Source organism: Sipha flava, unplaced genomic scaffold (genome assembly GCF_003268045.1).
Source record: "Sipha flava isolate LNK unplaced genomic scaffold, YSA_version1 212_pilon_pilon, whole genome shotgun sequence".
Lineage (NCBI taxonomy): Eukaryota > Metazoa > Arthropoda > Insecta > Hemiptera > Aphididae > Sipha > Sipha flava.
In genome coordinates this window covers 521,033-540,979 of record NW_020272825.1, presented here as the reverse complement: position 1 = coordinate 540,979, position 19,947 = coordinate 521,033, and the positions used below count along the sequence as shown (strand labels likewise).

Genomic DNA, 19,947 nt, shown 5'->3' with positions numbered 1-19,947 from the left:
AATATACTGTTATTATTTATTCATAACTTCACACAAACCTTTTTTAACCAGCAAAAATAACCAATCTCACATTTTTAAAATGAATTATGAATTTATTTGAATTTGATAGAATATAAAATAGACTTTTTAGTAGGTCAAAAATATATAAACTTTAACACATAATTTAATAATAGATTAAATACTGAAATTGTTAAATAATTGATAATATTAAGAATGTTTTAACTTGAAAGTTATATAAGATATAAGTTATAACTTATATCTACTCTTAAATTGTGAAAATGTCTAATGATTGAATAGTTAAATAGTAAGTATATAAGAAGTTAAATATATAATTGTTGTCGTTTTTGGAACATTTAAAAAAACTGATTAATATATTATCATACTAATAATTATTAATTTCTCAGTGATATATAAATAATATATATAATTATTTATTTTTATAATATAAGTATCAGTTTGGTGATATAAATTCTATTAAATTTTGATACAATACGTAGTTAAATAAATAGTATAAGTATAGTAAATGCATATATTATTATTTATCATTAATTGCTGTAAAATCATTCAAATATTTCAAAAGCTTTGCTATTATGGAATATTATTAGTCATATTTAAGTTAATTTTATAAAATATTATGTAATATTATTATAGATAAGTAGAAACTTATTTAATTAGGTTAAAAATGAATTATTGGATTTTATTTATTTAATAATAATAATAATATTTATTTAGCAGTTTTGTTACTCTGTAATTGAAGAAAGTTTATTTGTATTGTCACTCATATACGAGTAGGTTAATTATTTATTTTAATTGCTTATAAACTAAGTACCTGGTACATCATTACAAGTAGAAACCGGATTTATTATGAACTTAATATCTTAAAAATAAGATGCCCTTATGCTTTATAATTTCATCAAAATAATCTTAAAATTAAAAATTTTAAATACAATTTTTTATTACAATATAAAATATATTCTTCCATTTTTGAAGCAAATAATAATTTGAGAAAGTTATTAACTATTTTATTTAGTTTTAAAAAAATAAATATTTATATATATTCTAGCACAATCTCTTATTTGTAGATTTTAACCTAATAATTATCAACCTTTATCCGCAGTAAAATATATTTGGTATTTAATTATTTATCTTTTAATTAGATGTTTTATTTAAATGTTTTAAAATTAGAAATAATTACCTTTGATTTGATGGATTTTATGTCATGGAATGAAACATAGCAATCCGCAGATTAATTGTAAAGTATCTGGGAGGCTGTAACTCTATACTTAATTTGCGTACGTGCTACGCGACATGTATGTAAAATTGTTGAATTTTTCTTTAAAGATTACGTTAGACGGAGAATGTAGGTAATATGTGAACTGATTCGCACGCGTTTATGCCACCTTAGTTTCTGGTGTTGAAGGTAATCCTGTTTTTATATTTGAAGTTCATTTTTTATTAGAAATATTTCTGCTTTCGTTGTTTTAACAATATTTTTGGTATCTTAACGTTAATGCTAATATTCAAAGCACCTGTCTTAAAGATATTAATTATTATAATCAAACAAAATTGAAAGTAATGTTTAATATCGTTATCAATTATTGTTCGTTATTAGTACTTCTTAAAGTTTTGACATTATACCGTTACTTCCGAGGTATTTCCGGTTCATTATTTTGTTTTGGATTATTTGTCGACACACCTCTATTTTTGCGTAGTTATTATCTATTGTCAGTTATGAATCAAGCTATTTCCTTATGTATTTACCTATGAATTGTAAATATTATAGGTGTTTGTGAAGGTCGTGGATATATGACATCAAAACTTACCAATACTAACCTTAACTACTTATTGTGGAATTAATCTTTAACTTGATTAATGGAGTGACTAATTTCTCTATTTTTATATATCATTAATCCTTATGTAAAAGACCTTTAATTTTGAAGTGATATAAGGCTTACAAATGTATTTTATGATGAATGCATAATTAAAATGTTGTCAATGTTGGCTTGTGTTAGAGCTTCAAAACTGTTATGTGTGTAATCAAGTGTTATGGTTTTATTATTTAACCAGGATAATAAGACAAGTAGTAGTATACATAAAATTGAACTTGAAAATTATTTGGAATTAGTGCTGAAAAATTAAAATATTTGACTAATTATATTTATTAATGATTGAAGTTTATAATGTGACAAAAAATATTATTTCCATGACAGTTTAACTGTTTTAAACTTTAAATTAATTTAAAAACTAAGAGTTAGTTAACTACGATTATTATAGCGATCAAGGTAATGATCAAATTATGATTTACAAGCTCCAGGCTTGTACATTTTTAGTGTATTCGATTATTTTATTTTTGAAATTGGGTCAATTTTATAAAAAAATATATTTAGAAAATAAAACTGTAGATATGCTATATACAAAGATTTTTTAATACATAATAATAATGTACTTAGTTATATAAAATTAATTTTTGTTGAATAAATTTCGTTTTTTAAGTGAGTATGGTATCTATAGTATTATTATTAAAATTATATTCAAAAAATTTGTAAATATTTTAATTTTTCTATTTTATTATTTAACTCATTATATTTGCAAGTCAATAGTTAATATTTTTCTTTTTTCTTCAATTAGATTTTAGCATAATTGATATAATTAATAATGATTTTCATATACAAAAATTCAGTGCTTAAAATATTTGCTTTAGTTTAGGACTTAGGTGATCTATAATACTTGTTTAATGAAATGTAAACACTAATTTTACTCAGTACAGTAATAATTGTAACTACTGAAGCATGAAGCTTATACTATTATAATATTTTGCTCTTGCTATTTTTAAATATTTTTTTTTTTTGCTTAAATTGTTCACTTTAATTATCAGTGATGTACTTATTATGAACTGTAATGTGTCACCATAAAAGCTCTTTAAATAAAAAAAACATTACTTTTCATATCCGCTATTTGATAGACGTATATTAAATGTAAGATATATCTGTAGATGTTCAATCTTCAATAAAAGAGACCTTTTTAATTTTTTTAATATTGATTATTTTAATGTTTAGGTTACTAGTATATTTTAATGTATTTGGTTAGTTTAAAATATATTTATTTTTATATTTTAATTTATTGAACTTATTTTTTTTTTAATACCCAATACGTTGTATATTTTTCGGAGTAGTTTATTTTAATATATTTCGAATCTTGTGTGGTTTTAATTAAGTATTGTACTTAAAAAGACGATATGAATATTTTATAAATTTTATCTTGAATTATTGGGGATAACAGTTAATACCTGTAGTTGATACCTACAATTTATTAATTTTAATGATGTCTTAAAATAAAAGTACTAGTATTATTAGATCAATGTAGATTATAATTATTCATTAGAAAAAAGTACTCGCTCTGTAAAGCACTTAATGATAACGTCACACATTTATTTACAGACATTATAATATTAGAGAGACGTATCAATGCAATAAATATGCTTATGTAATATTTTACCGAATACCTATATTAATTCAAGTAGAGTAAAGATGTAATTTTTTTAATAATAACGAATTTTGAATAACGTCGAGTGTCGATAGTTTTGAAAAAAATGCTGTTGAAACCTTATTTAACATTATATTATACACTTTTAACGGGTATAAATAACTGAGTTGCGTCTTTTTTAAAGGTATTTAATTTATTGGTTTAATTTTTTATTTATCATAACTTCTCTTTTGAAAAACCTCAACCACTTAAACTTTCGACTCGCGATGCCAATAAAAAAGTAAAATTAATCTCGAGCCACCTTCATAAGCCGATAAAATAACGTCGTGAACGGCGCGCGCGAACTCGATCGACCACCGACTGCACGGTGGCTCCATCTGTGGGTACGCACGCGCCAGATCACATCCACATGTTGGGCAGAAAAATTGAATACCGTCTGGTGGTGGTCCTCTTGATTCTTAATATTCCTCGCGTTCGACATTGCCACTCTCTCGGGCCAGTCGCCAACCGCACGTCGCGCAGTTTATTAGAGGGGAAAAAAAAGTGATCCGATGTACCGAGAAGACGACGACGACGACGACGCGAAGCCGTTCTTCGAAAGCAGAATATAACTGAAGCGCCGTGACCTTTTCTCTGCAGCTCGTTTTTTTTTTTTTTTTTTTTCCGATTTTATTTTTTTTTTCCCCCCCCCGTTCCCCCCCCTCCGCGTAAATTTGCCCGCGTTGTTCGCCCCCGCGGCCCCTTTTAAAAAAAAAAAAAAAAAAAGATAAAAATAATCAGACGATTCTTTTTATTTTTTCTAACTCGTTTTGGGTTTTTTCTCCGTTTTTCATTTTTAATCACGAAAAAATCGCCGCGGTCGTCTAGTCAGCTCGGTCCCGCAATGTCGGCGGTGCGGGCCTACCCGTCGGTATAACGACGTCGTCTCGTCTCGTCCTTTCAACTCCCCGGTGGTATGCGGTCTCCGAGCGAGGCGGGCACGGGTGTCCGGCGCAACGGACCCTGCAGCCCGGTACCACCCGGAAGTGGCTCGAAGTCATGGTGAAACGGTCGCGCGTGTACTGTAACAGCAGCAGCAGCGGCGGCGGCGGTGCCAATCGGCGTAGTGTTCTGGTGACGACGTTCCGTGCGTTGGTGTTGTGTGTCTTGTTGTGCGGTGGTGCTGTGTTGGGTTCGCCGCCCGGGGACCGTTCCCCAAACGCCGCAGCGATGATGGTCCCCGAACGGAAGCCGGGGGTCGGTGCCGGTAGGATAGCGGCGGAGAACGTCGCGACCGCAGGGTCGGCGACCAGGTCCAGCAGGTCGTCGGACAGCCTGTCGCACATCGTGGGCACCGCCAGGAAAATAAAAATGTTCATCAGACACCGATACCTGCAGTTGTTCCTGGACGGCACGGTGAACAGCACGTACAGCGATACGAGCGATTACGGTAAGTGGATTCGGCTACGGATGACTTTGAACCAATGATAAATGATAACGAACGATAGTGATTTTATTTTAATAACCGCGTCGGGGCTGTTCTGCGTGCGTGTACCCGAGCGATGCCTAATTAACTGCAACCACTGCGAGGCGCGCGCGTTTGCGGCGACCGGACCCGCGAGCGAATCTTCGTCGTCGTGGGCTCTGCCGGTCGAGATAATATGCGATTACTGGGCATTATTTATTTTTTTTTTTTCTCCACTGATAGAGACGATATGTAACGATATGTTAACCTGTGCACTTGATTTTCGTCGGAAACCTTACGTATCCAAAGCCCACACGTTCCCATTAACCGAAATACTTAAGTACCAGTGTTTAATAATAATATCGAACGAAACGATCGGTTACGCGCTATTACCGAAACACCACGCCGAGGTGTAAATGTTGCATGATATATCAGTCACACGACGTTTGGAGATTATTTATTAATCGGATATAATCACGGGTAATGGGCCTATAATAATACCATGGCCTATGCCGTAACGTGTTGAGGAAATGAATATTCCTGTTTTCGGTACCGACGCCCGAGGCTCCGATCGATATCTTTCAATTTGACAAGTTTCATACATATCATGTGTGTGAAAGGATTTTAAACGGTCTATTCAAATTTTACGATTACCTACGTTTTGTTATAAATTTTCTGTAATGATGAATATATTGAAATATTTTCATTGTAAAACATCTACCTAATAGCTTTATGTATTTAATTAAAACACTTTTTCAAGAAATATGAAAACTTTTTGGTAGCTAATAATTCTAAAATACATTTTTGAAAATATTATTTATAAATGTAAATATAAATTTATTTGTGTTGTATAACCAAATTTCGCTGAATGTTCTGATTACTTTAGTAACAATAAATATATGAATAAATAATTATGGAAGTGTAATAATAAATTAAATATAAAAATATTTATAGTAAAACATATTTTTTAGTTTTAAAACAATAGAAAATGTATAATAACTGTTATTTGATTTCCGCGGCAATGTATCAATTAATTAAACATTCTTATATTATGACACGATGAGTACACTATTGACAAATGATAATTGACTCGTATAATCAAGCATTTTATATAAAGCTAAATACTTAAATTTGTCATTGTTAACAAACAAAAATTAAACTAATGCACAAAAAAACAAAAAATACATACTTTTTGTTAAGGCAAATCAGTAACGATAAAATATTAATTAAAGTAATTATAAAAAATTGGATATATTTTTGTGATCTTTGATCTCGCGAATAGAATTTAATTAATTTCAATTACATATAATTAATTTTTTGATATATTAACGAAAATTTGAATTTTTTCTTTCAAATTTTAAATGTTAGATAAAATTAAGTTCAGCATTTATTTTGATAGTATTACAACATTTGAAACACAATTGTATTCTTATATTATTTATTCAGTATTACAGTAACACATAAAATGTATGAATTACGATTTATAAATTTTACCACGTAATAATTAAAATTAAAATTTAGTATTTAGTTGTTTAATAGTACATTTAATTCGTAATTTTCTTATAAATATATTCGATAACATGATAATTCCTAACAATTTTGTGATTATAATATACAATATAATTAATACTAAAAGCTCGAAATAATATTTTTAAAATATTCGTATACATTTCAAAATAGCAATTAATATGTTATTTATTATATAAATTATGTTTTTAAATTTAAATCATGCAATAATTTTTAGTTATTATACTTAAAAATGATATTATTAAAATATATTTTTTTATAAATTTTAAATTGTAAGTGTATCAAGTAAAAAAATTACATTTTTTTTTTTTTTGATAATAATATATACTAGGTATATTATACTATAATTCTATGGTTGTTTAAATAGATGTGAAGAACTTGAATGAATTCTTAATTTTACCCGTGATTAATAGATTTCGTATTCTCTGTATGACTGACTTTTGACACTATGAAATCTGGCCACCTACGACTATAAGGTCATGTTTTCATACTCTGTTTAACCAACAATGGTTTCTATCGTATTGTGAATGACAAAATTAATTCGTTAAGTCTTATAATCTTGTAAGGTGTTATACAATACTTCAGCTTTGATATTGTCGAATATAATGATCATGAAGACAATTTAAATGAACTAATTTAGTTTCATTATCAGATATAAATTTTATCGGAATTGTTCTGCATAATAATACTTTCAATGTAGTTGAAGTGCCAATACTAATATTTGTAACCCCGTCAGAAATAAAGGGCTATAATTATAATGATACGTAAAATGAGCAAGACAACTTAAATTGATTAACTTTAAAGTTAACATTTTGTACAGAATGATATAATCATAGAAATTTCTATTATTTTGTTCATCATCTGTAAAAAATTTAAATCGTTCTTCCATTTGAATTGTACTGTTATCTATCACATTGATATTCTTGATTATTATGAATAAATTATAGGAATTAGTTATATTGATCTTGCTTACGTGTTCTATGTATTTTTTTTAATTTACTAAAAATTTTTTCAGGTTTACTTCTCTAATTTATATCTTGTTTTATTTTCTAGAAAGTTGTTAATCTTTTAAATTATATTTTATAATTTTTCTCGATTGTTTGGAAGATATTAAAAACACTTACTTAAGTAATTAAGCTACTTGTATTTTAATTAATTTGAGTATTTCCTTATTTTTATCCGAATTAGTATTTAATTATAAGTATCATTCAACTGAAATGTGACCTTCATTTGATTTAAATTATTTATATTTTTTCAATTATTTTTGGATAATATAATATGTATTGTCCATAATTCTAAGTATACTTGATTAATTTAAGATTAATCTTCTTAAAAATATGTTTTTTGATAAGAAACTAAATTAACAAATGATTTAACATTTGTTTGATGTATATTTTATAAAGTAATTATGTAAACATAAAATATAATATAATAAAAATTTGTTATTACAAAGGACAAAATTTAATCTATATAGTTTGATTTATATTTTTGTTTCTAAGATTTTAATTTCTTGTTTTTTAATATGTACAACTAGTAGTTTGAAAATACAATTTGAGTATCAAGGTCAACCAATAAATACACGAATCATTTTTCCCATCATATACAATGTGGATAGTCGAATTTTGTAAAAACGTAAAGAGAACCGGCTTCTGTTCATTGTTTTATTGAATTCCTTAGATTCAGAAGATGATGAAAAGATAAATTGTTAATAAATGAATTTTGAATGAACTACTATCGGCAATAAATCAATTGGGCCAGAAGTTTATTTATTTACCAGTAAAAAATTAAAGAAACTATTCATTGAAATTCATTGATTTCAATACACTAAAAATATTAATTTAAATAAAATGGATTTTTAAGATATTTTTTTGAATTTTATCATGGATTAAATTTAATTAGCTCATCAAATAATTGATTATTTTGAAATGTTCAAGTAAAAAATGAATTGTATACTTATTTACATTAAATTTATATAATTTAATTTCCCAATAAATTTAATGTTATTGCATTTTATGTATAAATTATTTTTATCTGTTTTATTTGTTTTTAAATATGACACATAAATTCTGATTAAAAATTGGTGTTGCAAGTATTTTAATACACAAAAAGACTTTAAATTATTAAACAAAAGGTATTCATAATTATATTTAAAAATTGTTATTTTCAAATAATGTTTAATAATTTATTTAATGATGTTGGCATAGGTTAAAAGATATAACTAAAAAAAAAAATGTAATACTTAGGTATGAAGTTATTCTTTTATATTAATCTTGGAATTGAGAGTCATTTTATGAGATGGATTTTAAAAATCTTAGTTTGTAACATATATCGTTTTTTTAAACTTATCTACTTACACTATAGCATTATTTTCTTTGTGTGTTAGAATGATATTTTTTTTCATTAATATTAAATTTTATAGTAATAACTAGAAACTAATTATTTATCAATATTTTTTTTTACTAATATAATTTGTATTACAGTTATTTAATTATATTATTATTTTGGTTATAATTTTAGAAATGTCTATCATTATTTTAGTGATATTGATTAACTATTTAAATTAACTTAGATATTTTTGCTACATTTTAAATTGTTCTAGTAGACAAAATTTAAAATATACGTAATTAATTTTAATAATTATTATTTATACGAAAATAATGTATTAATTAAATGTATACAAAAAACAATTTAGATTGAATTATTAGGTTTTAATTGAATTTGTTGAATCAAATATAAAATGTATTTAACTAAAATCAATATTCTTTTCTAGCTGTCTGATAATTTTTTTATTCATATTTGTTATCTTTTTAGAACATTTTTCTATATTTTATATTTTAGTTTTCAATTAAACTCTTAATAAGTTACCATATTATTTTTAAAAGTTTATTTACCCATTTCAAAAAATATAAGTACAGCTTATTTATTAATAATATATGTATAATAAATTATTTAATAGTGTATACCTATGTATATAGCTTACGAAATACATGTACATAATATATTTTTGATTTTATGAATGAAAAAAATATATCTGTAAATATTTTAAATAAACATTATGTAAATTGTCTATAATTATTTTAATTTGACTTCATATTATACTTTTGTTTGTTGTGGGTCATATAGACTTTCAGCAAATAATATGGAGTTGATGTCAAATATATCAATATTATTTAGTTATATTAACAATATATATGTCAAGAAAAATAGACATGTTAAAAATATAAAAATTGTTATTAATATTATACATTATATATTGGATGTATTTTATTGATAAATTTAGGTATGATTGATTGAATAAATTTGAAAATTAAGTATAATGTTAAAAACGGAATGATAATGTTTGCTCTATGAAGTTACTATATTATCATAAATGAGTAATAACTGGGTAAATCGAGGGAGAAAATCAAATTAGTATAGTAAATTGTGTCATTCTTGTAATTACGTCGGTGTCTGTGATGATTACAACAGTCGGAATTCGATAAATAGATAATTTTACATTGGAAATAAATAAAACAATTATTTTTGACAATTTAATATCAATATTTATTGAATATTCTTTCAATTAAAAGATTATTTTCAATCTTATGTATATTCATTGTCCAATCATGCAAATTTTAATATGTATAAGAATGAAGTCAAAATACTTCAGGTATATATTCATTTTACCGTATGACTTATGTAGACCACACAATACTGATATTATAACCAGTTTACCAAGAGTAGTAGACGTAGAAATATAATATTCCTTACATTAACTGTTGCTCAGTTTAACGTGTTCAGATAATTAACACACAACATAACTCTGTTTAAAGTAAACATAATAATTTGAAAATAAAAAATTTATTTTAAAATAGCATATACTACGTATTTTTTTTTAAACACAAAAATAAAAATAAGTGAATATGTAACAATAATAAGTTTAAAAATAAATTGTTTGATTATTACAATAATACTGAAATATGTATTTCACTTTAAATTGTTACTAATAAATTATTTAAAATAATTGTTTAAACATTTTCTTATCAATATTAATTTTATAAAATAAAACTTTTTTACTTAAAAAAACATAGAGATAGGTAAATTTGGTTGCGTGTAAAATTTAAATATTCATAAAAGAACTAACAATTTATTTAAAATAATACATTTAAATTATTAATTTATCATATATTATGTAAAGGGAAAAAATATTTTAAAGCAAAATTTAAATTACATTTTTATCACTGTTTTGTTTTTGGATTTTTTTTTATTTAATATGATACATTTATAATATTTTATTTTAAATTTTTGAATATTTTAAATATTTTGGTCTATGTTTATTGTTGAATGTTTAATTTCTTAATTTTTTTTTTATATTCATTAATGGTATATTTTTAAATATTTTTAGATTATTTTAAATGTTGGATTTATTTTAGATAATATAAATATTGAAATATATACTATATAGGTAAAAACGCCGAAAAGTTACTAAAATTTTACAGATAAGTGAATTAAATTTCTATTGAAAAAATGTACATGTATTTGTATGTATATATATATAGGATATGCAGTAAGGATTTATTTATTTAAAGAAATGTGAAAATGCTATTTATGTACTAATTATACTCTGTAGAATACATAGTTTTTTTTACCATGTATTTTATGGTTTTAGGTTTGGTAATCATTATTTCATACATTAAAATTAATGATTTTTAAAATGTGTACAACACGAAAGGCTGATTAATTATAATTTGTTATTGCTAATCCTCTTTAGCTTGATTCTCGTAAATATTATGGATCTATATGACCTTTATTGAACTGTCTCGTTATTATTCGTTTCTCATTCATATTTCATTTTTAACTTTTTACATTTAGATCCATCACGCTAATAACGCATTACACGTGTATTATGACCTCTTGAAGTCATATAATTTAGTTATTATTACAAAATATTTAACACGAAGAACGAGACATCTTTTTACGGACACTTCTTAGTAGTTGAATTATATAGTCTTTTATAAACATCTAAAATTCTTTCATCAAAAAAATTCATGTCCATTTGACTATCTTTATAGAGCCTAACATTTTTATAGTGAATGGATTAAAAATTAAAAACGTTAAAGAAAATTTAAAATTCATAAATTTTTATTTAATCTATAAACAATATAAAAATTTATTTTTTTTAGGAGATTTAAGAAAATAATTTGATGTTAAATTGCATTGGAAAAAATATAATTTATTGCACTTTTAAAATAAATTTTTTCAAAATAAAATATATATATAATTTTTATTACATTATAAGTACTTTTTGTTTTATAATTTTGTTAAATATTTTGTTTAGCTAACTATTCTTATTTGTTCATTTCATTAAGTTTATTTATTTGACTTGGTTATTATTTAGTATTATTAAAATGTATTTATTTATTTATTTTTAGTAAAAATTGTTCGGTACACAACGTATCGCCGTTATATTAATTTCCAATGTTATAGACTGTAAAATAACTATTGCTTTCATATTGACGTAACGTTGGAGACGACTCACACTTACGTTCCCATAGAGAGATGAAAACAGTAAGATAAAATAATATACATAAGTGTACATCTGTGTAGATACGAACGATAATCGTATAATACGTTTTAATCGCTAACAGATTGATAAAACAGATTTTTGAGTTTTAATTTATGTAAAATCGAGTTACGAAAGTTTTATTATTTGATCGATAGTATTTTGTTTTAACATGAGATACATATTTTATGCATTAAAAAAAATTATTAGTTTTGTTCAGTTTTTCAATATAATAAATATTTCTAATAATTAATTATAACTTTACGTTGTTTCTAGTATAAATAATTAAGTCAACTAAAATCATTGATACATTTTATTAATTAACTATACAGTAGTAGTGTTTCTTTTTTGTTGTAGTCATAGTATATTATATATTTACATGGTCTAAGATATGGAATACTTATTGGAAAATAATTTTGGATGTAATTTAGTGTATATTATATTAAACATCATATAACCCAGGGGGCATTTCGAGGTGTGGAACCACTAGTAACAGTTCGTTTTAGTTTCGTTTTCTTTGTAATGCTTAACAGCTACAGATGAAGAGTACTATATATTAGTGTCGAGTTATATATTATTATCTATGGACCACCCGATCGCCGCGAAAACATATCTACTAAATTGTTTATTTGAATTCAAATGTGTAAATTGAATAATTCAGAATTCCATTAACTCTAAATAATATATTTGGTGAATGAGTTATTGAAACGTCTGTTTAGATTTTCATAAACCAGTTTGTTTTGGAGGTCTTCTTAGTGAAAATATGGAACTACAGTAGTAATACTTTCTTATTCAAACATATGGTACACATTATAAAATATTTAAGTTTTTTTTAGAGATTACTCTGCAAAAATATGATTTATACATACAAAAATTATACGCCGGAAAAAGATAAAATTTTGTTTTTCACACTTTTTCACATTTAATATATCAACATATATTTTACTTACCAGTATTTTAAAATCATGATAATCAAACGTATTCTTTTTCAAGTATATGTTTCTGTGAGTGTTGTTGCATATTAAATATTAAAACAAAAGTATTTGTTATTGATTTGGAAAATAGTTTAACGTTGTGTATTTTGTATTGTATATGTATTGTATTGTATATTTTGTATTGTATACATATTGTATTTTTAAAACCATAATTACAAGCTTAATTAAAAAATACATACTCAATTTTATACATGAAAAAAGCATTTCTTTATTACTTGAGGTATTATAATTGCATTTTATTGCGATAATATTGATAAATACTGTAAAAATAATATTATGCTATTTTCGTTTTATTATATATTCTCTTTAATCAAGAGTAGTTAGTGAATGAGCATTTTATTTTTAATATAATATAATTTAACAAACTTCAAAACATGAAAACTTTTAAAAATGTATAACATTTTGAAGTATTTAATTAAATAAATATTACTTTGACTAGATTATTAACTGTAATTGAATAGCTAAAATGTGAACTTAGATGCATTATTGTAGTGTAGTGCATTCAGTACTGCAAGAATAAAATGTTCAGATAAATTTTTTTTTTTTTAAGTCATTATAATATTTTCATTATAAGTTTGAATTATACTACTATTACTTAGTTTAAATTTTTTTATAACTGAAATGGGAATATTATTTATTATTTATAAATTTTACTAGAAACATTCAAACAGTTGTATATTTAATTTCAAATCAAATAACATGAGAGTGATAAATATAGTATAAATTGGCATACTTTCAAAGACAGAATTAGATATGTAATTGTTTTCTAAAATTATCTTGATACCTTTGCTAAAAAGAGTATTATTGAAGTACGATAATTGGAAAACAATTTTTTTCTAAAATATATCAAGTTCTTATTTTATATTCATAACATACCTACTAAACAAACACAAATGGGTAATATTACTATATAGTATATAAAAGAAAGTACTAACACTTTTACATTACACTATATTTATTATGATTTTTCTGATACATCCTAATCCTGTATGCAGTAATAATATTATATTACTAATTATTATATTCAGATAATGAATAAAATAACTATAAAATAAATTAACCAATAAAAGGGTATATTATATACCAAGAGAAATTGAAAAATTGAGATAACAACGTAGGAAAAAATTGCCATCCGTGTTACGGGTTGCTTTGACTCATTTTAAAACTGTAGAACGTAATTTTAAACACCAATTACATTGTATTTATACAGAATTTGGTTATTTTGTCATTTTCATGATCATGTTTTTTAGAATAAAATTCCAAAACTGTTATTTGGGTGCATAATTCGAATTATTTAGACTCTAGGGACAGCGCCACTGGGATATTTATCATGCGCACTGTACATTTTTACCGGTCTGACTACACAATAGAGACTAAAATGCGTTTGTAAATAACTTCAGATGCGTATTAACTCACAAAAGTAGTCCGGAACCACACACATACTTGTAGGTATGTGAGTTTTTACAAAAAATATAGTTATGTATGTTTGGAATTTCATTTGCCTCCCTACTGATCTCTCACGGATTTCATTACTTAAAGTGTTATGTATTTTTTCGTATTAAACTCGATCAACAAGTTGAGGCCCACTCTGTTGTTTCGTGAGAATACTATGTGCCTACTTTATTAAATACTACATTTTAAATAGTTCTACTATAATTATGGAATAAAAGTAGAAATCGTGTTCAAATCTGATTGGCTATATCTACTCTAATATAGTACTTATATATTTAAAATATGATAAACAATCTAAAATACATAATAATGTTAACTTGGCTAATTTTTGTAAATTGTTAATGTATTGTTTTTCAAAAAAAGGTAATACACAACTTACTAAATATTAAAATATATCATTAAGTAAAATAATATACTTTTTATAGTTCTTCCCTCAAATTTTCCATCGGATATTTCTGTTTAAATATGTCATATATACTTTTTCAACCATAACTAATTACATATATGATTGTTTTCAGTGTTTGATCTTAAATATTTTATCTACCTGTAGTTTGTCGATGTTGAAATAGTTTTAAAATATTATATATAAATTATATTTTCTAACAAAGTGTTATTGATATTACATTATAGTATTATTCTAAATTAAATTAAAATAATATGAATGGAATTCACGAGTATTAGTGAAAAGAATTATGATTTACACATGAACGATGTACACATTCAATTCTGTATTAAAATAAATGTAAAGTAGACTTTTATATTATAGTATGTTAGTATACTACTGATTATATTTAAGTGATTACATTTTATGTAAATTGTTTTGTATAAACGAAATTAAAAATGATCGGGGCATTATATCAACATGACGAGTCTGCGCGATAGTTAATATTGATGCGTATTACGAGTACTAGTGCATGCGCATTGGCTTTACGTGGGACTAGGCGAGAAAAATTTATAATGGCCGATGGAGCGGGCACGCGTCTCCCAAATTTGGTAATAACTGGTCAAGTTTGGTAAACAAGTCGAAATAAACGGTTGGATCTCAAGGGAATCGATCAAACTACAAACAGCAGTTTATAGTCAGTTTATCGATTGTATCAAATTATAAAAAAAATAAAACAAATGCAATGATGTATTATCGACCAGTACTTGATAGACACAATAGAATCAAATTTGTACTTGTTTGAAGTGAAGAATTTATATTGTTACACTTCGATACACTATGACCGAACTCTGGTTGGCATAATCTTGATACCTCGATTTGTAACTGAAAATCAAGTCATACTGAAAATTTGTTCATGATAATTTTTTGAATTTTTAAACTAATTTCACATAGAACGTAACAGAGTTTTAAATGAATTAAAATTGTTAACCATTTATATTTTGAATTTTGATATACTAATGTAAATTGTAATACCTACTTCTGTAGGTTATTTCGGAATTCATTTTTTTTTTTTTTGAAAGAATTTTTCTACATATCGTTGATTTTCTGATTTAGACATAATAATTTACATGTATTTATAAAATAAAAAATCAGTTTACTTTCGGTAGTAATATCTTAATATCTGTTAATCAAAATCAGAATAATCAAATAATTTAATCCATCAATCAAACTGTCCATTACCGTATGATTTAATCTGAGTTTTAAAAATGTGATCAACGAAGTTTGTTTTTCTAGTTTATTATTGTTTTAAAATTAATCGATTCGCTTAAATAAATTGATCGAATTATTTCATATTTTTTATTATACTACCGATAACCACATTATTATCTTTGATAACTGATTACTGTACTAGCTGAAAGGATTTTTAAATATGCGATAGGCTATATAATTGTGTAACAAACTACGATCGATATTTTCCGTGAACTAAAAATAATTACATGATTATTATATAATATAAGAATATTGATAAAATCTAGTGTCATTTGATTGCAGTGTTTAAAATAATTAAAAAGTGATAATATTGGTCATAGAACAAGTTGTAACATAATGCCAAAGTTTATAGTCCGAAAATCATTTTTCAAGTAGATACCGTGCTGAACGGTATAATAATGAATGCAACATCAAAGTTTTCAATAAACAGTTTCTAGACTTGGATATTTAAGAATACCAAGTTGATATTTAATGTGTTTAATAGTATATGTCATGGTTAAAGGAATTTGCGTTTTTTGTAACTTAATATTTAACACTCCGGGTGTAGTCCATAAAATGACGTATTTTTTTCGATATCTTCAACTATCTATTTTATTACAAGTTATTAAACTAATAGATTGGTCGTCTAAAAGAGGATTCATCCTTAGTAATCGGTTTCATCAGTTCACTGATAATGTTTTGGTTGACGTGATTTCGACAGTTAGAAATGTCATGACTCCCGGAATTGCTAAAAACACCATTTGATTGCAAGCTATATTGCCACATCTGATTCCATATAACATTCTTGGAGTGTATATTCGTCAACTATTTATCAATAACAACATGATGATTTATGCGAAAGTAAGTTCTTAAAATATAGGTATTGAAAACGGACAGAGAAGTTAAACAGGTTCAAGGTGCTAACATCGATATTCAGAAATTCACAGGCCGTTTGTCGACAAAATAAAAAACAAATATACTCAACGGGGAACATCTCCGACATCGTTGTCGTAGTCGGATTTCAATTTTTACCAGTAGCACCGATACAACCAGTTTTGCGGACTACAACAATCTAATTAAGACTGACTATGTTTTTATATAATACAAATAAACATTCACACACACACATATATATTTAAGCCGAATTACAATGCTCAAATTATTATTTTTTTTTTAGTCTTTTTATCTGAGTTTATCGACAGAACAATACCGGGATCAACGAGAGATTACGTCAAAAACACAAAACATTAAGAACAATAATAATGTATCATTATGGTGTAAAACAACATACACCTAACATATGTCTATCAGAGTACTTATTTCGAAGTGAACGTAAAAAGATATAATACATTTCTAAGATGGAAGTCGTATTACATATGGATTTGTTTACACCTTTCACGATGATGTATAGTGTTTTAATTGATTTTTAACAGTAATTTTTTGTTTTAAGATAGGTACATATTAATTTAGTATAATAATAAATACTATTTCAATTATGAATTTTTTATACACATATTGCAATATTGAAACTATTAATTAATAACTTCAATAGTATACTATGTTATGAATTTTATTAAATAAAATAGGTACTCACATTTAATGTGTACACTCCTACAAAATAGTAAATTCGATGAAGTCTAATTTTTCAATCATTGTATATTATAATGATTAATTTTCAAGTAGTTTATATGCCTACCATAAATCATGCTAAGTAAATGTACTTTACGCTCTTCAAATACGATTTCTTATAAGTTACAATGTTGTTCAGTAAAAGTGATTAAGACATTGGTTTAATTAAATTATCAAGCCTAAAATACTATTTTATTTTCTATATATATACTATAAAATTACATAATATTATTTTTGTTCAATAATACTATAAATATATTACATTAATATTTTTAAACAAATTATTAACAGCTAACTGAAAACGATTAAATTATATTGACAATACGTGTTGGTTAGTTTTCAATGTAGATCAATAGTGTATTCAATGAATAGTGGCATTATTTTGGTATCAATTTTTTTTCCTTAACGTTATGCTAAGATAGATTTGTTATGTAAGAGACTTCGTTTTATTCCTAGGTTTAGGTTTAAAAGAAACTAAGACTCGACGGCATCTCATTGGATAACAATACGTTTGTCGGTCGGTGCCTTTGTGTCTACAAAAGGTCATATCACATTTCGCAGGTTCTCGTCAGCTGTCCAACGCGTAAAACCTTTTTCAACGTATACAAATCTGTTGCTCATAAATACTTTTTTTGAAATACGATATTTTACATCGATGATCGAGTCCTTCATTGAACGATTTGGCAGTCATTTAAAAATGTCAATGAATACACACGTTTCAAAGAAGCCAATAAAAATCCCATTAAAATAATAGATTTTGATTCCGTAATGGTTTTTTATCAATTAAACAGCAAAATACTTATTAGTAGCACAGTAATCATAAATTGTTAACAAATTGGCAACTATATATCACATCAATCAAATATTGCAATCCACTTTTTACAGATATATTTATAAAAAAAAAACTATAGGTATACCAGTGCAGAGAATTGTTGGTTACAAATATATTTTACACTTTAATTTTTAATTTACACGATAACAAATAAGACCATTTTAATAATCACTTTGAATTGAATCGTATTCTTATTTGTTGCTTTTTTAATTCATAAATATTTATTTATCGTTCGTATAAAATATGATAAATGCATTTATATTATTACATAAATATTATATAACAATACATATTTGCAGTATATTATTTTTAATGGTTTTAGAAAACTAGAGCTAACATCAAGCATATATTCGTAATAATATTCATCTATAAGAGTATATAAATTATAACATTTCTACTGTTGTCTAGCTTATTTTATAATTTTTGCGTAGATGTACCACGTGTCTAGGCTAATAATTACAAAAACAGATAATGTTATCGGGTTGCCAAAAATTGCAATGAGTTCAATGTTCTTTTAGAAATGTGCTCTATACATTTTATTTATCTACTGTCTAATCAAAATAGATTGTTTTATAATAGTGACGTATTTAATGTGTTTGAATATTGCGCAGATATTTAACATAAAAAATATTGTTAATTTTGATACTTAACTGAGATAATTTACTCGTATGTTATTATTTTTACAATATTTTCACAAATTATTTTTCCTTTATATTTTGAATAATTTCGAAAATACAATTCATGATAAATTACTTTATTATGCAATCATTTGGAGGTCTTCATTTTATAAATTAAATATTTGTAGCTTAAACTAATAGATAAACTTTATTTTTGAACTATTTTTGAATACTATGTATATTACAGGCTTAAAAATATTATATATTACATGCGAGGTAAAGAATTTCAGTTATTATAATTTAAATGCTAATCTTGCAAGTGCTGAATAGGCGTAAAATAAATAAAATTAACAATCTTAATAAATTGTACACCATTTTCAATACATTAAGATAAATAATTTATTATATAAAAATAAAATAATTAAATTTGATTAGTTAATGTAGTATTATTTTTAGAAATATTAATTAGTAAGTGAAAATCATTTGTTTTAGAATTAAAATTATACTTAGAAAGTCTATAAATATGAACAGAAAATATTTTGGTATCACACTAATTATTAGTGTTAATTAGATCGTCGATTTTAGTTATTATGTAATTAACATTAATTATTATTTTTCGATTGTTTCTGATACGTCATCAATAAAAAATATTTTTAATTTCATTAAAATTTAGATTTATCCTATTTGTTATAAAAAGGCACACTACCGGTTTTGTAAAAAGGTATTATATAGTATAAAAATCCCTTGAAAACATCACAAAACTATATTCATAATTTCATTATTTGAAAAACAA

General features: G+C 24.9%; 1 protein-coding gene across 1 annotated transcript in view; it reads left to right on the top strand.

Moving 5' to 3' along the window:
• The first annotated feature begins 4,248 nt into the window (after window positions 1-4,248).
• Window positions 4,249-19,947, top strand: part of LOC112682844 — a 59,403-nt gene continuing 43,704 nt past the window's right edge. The window contains exon 1 of the mRNA XM_025553593.1: window positions 4,249-4,912. Coding sequence (XP_025409378.1) covers window positions 4,522-4,912 — 391 coding nt within the window. The 5' untranslated portion in view covers window positions 4,249-4,521. The remainder of the gene's footprint in view (window positions 4,913-19,947) is intronic.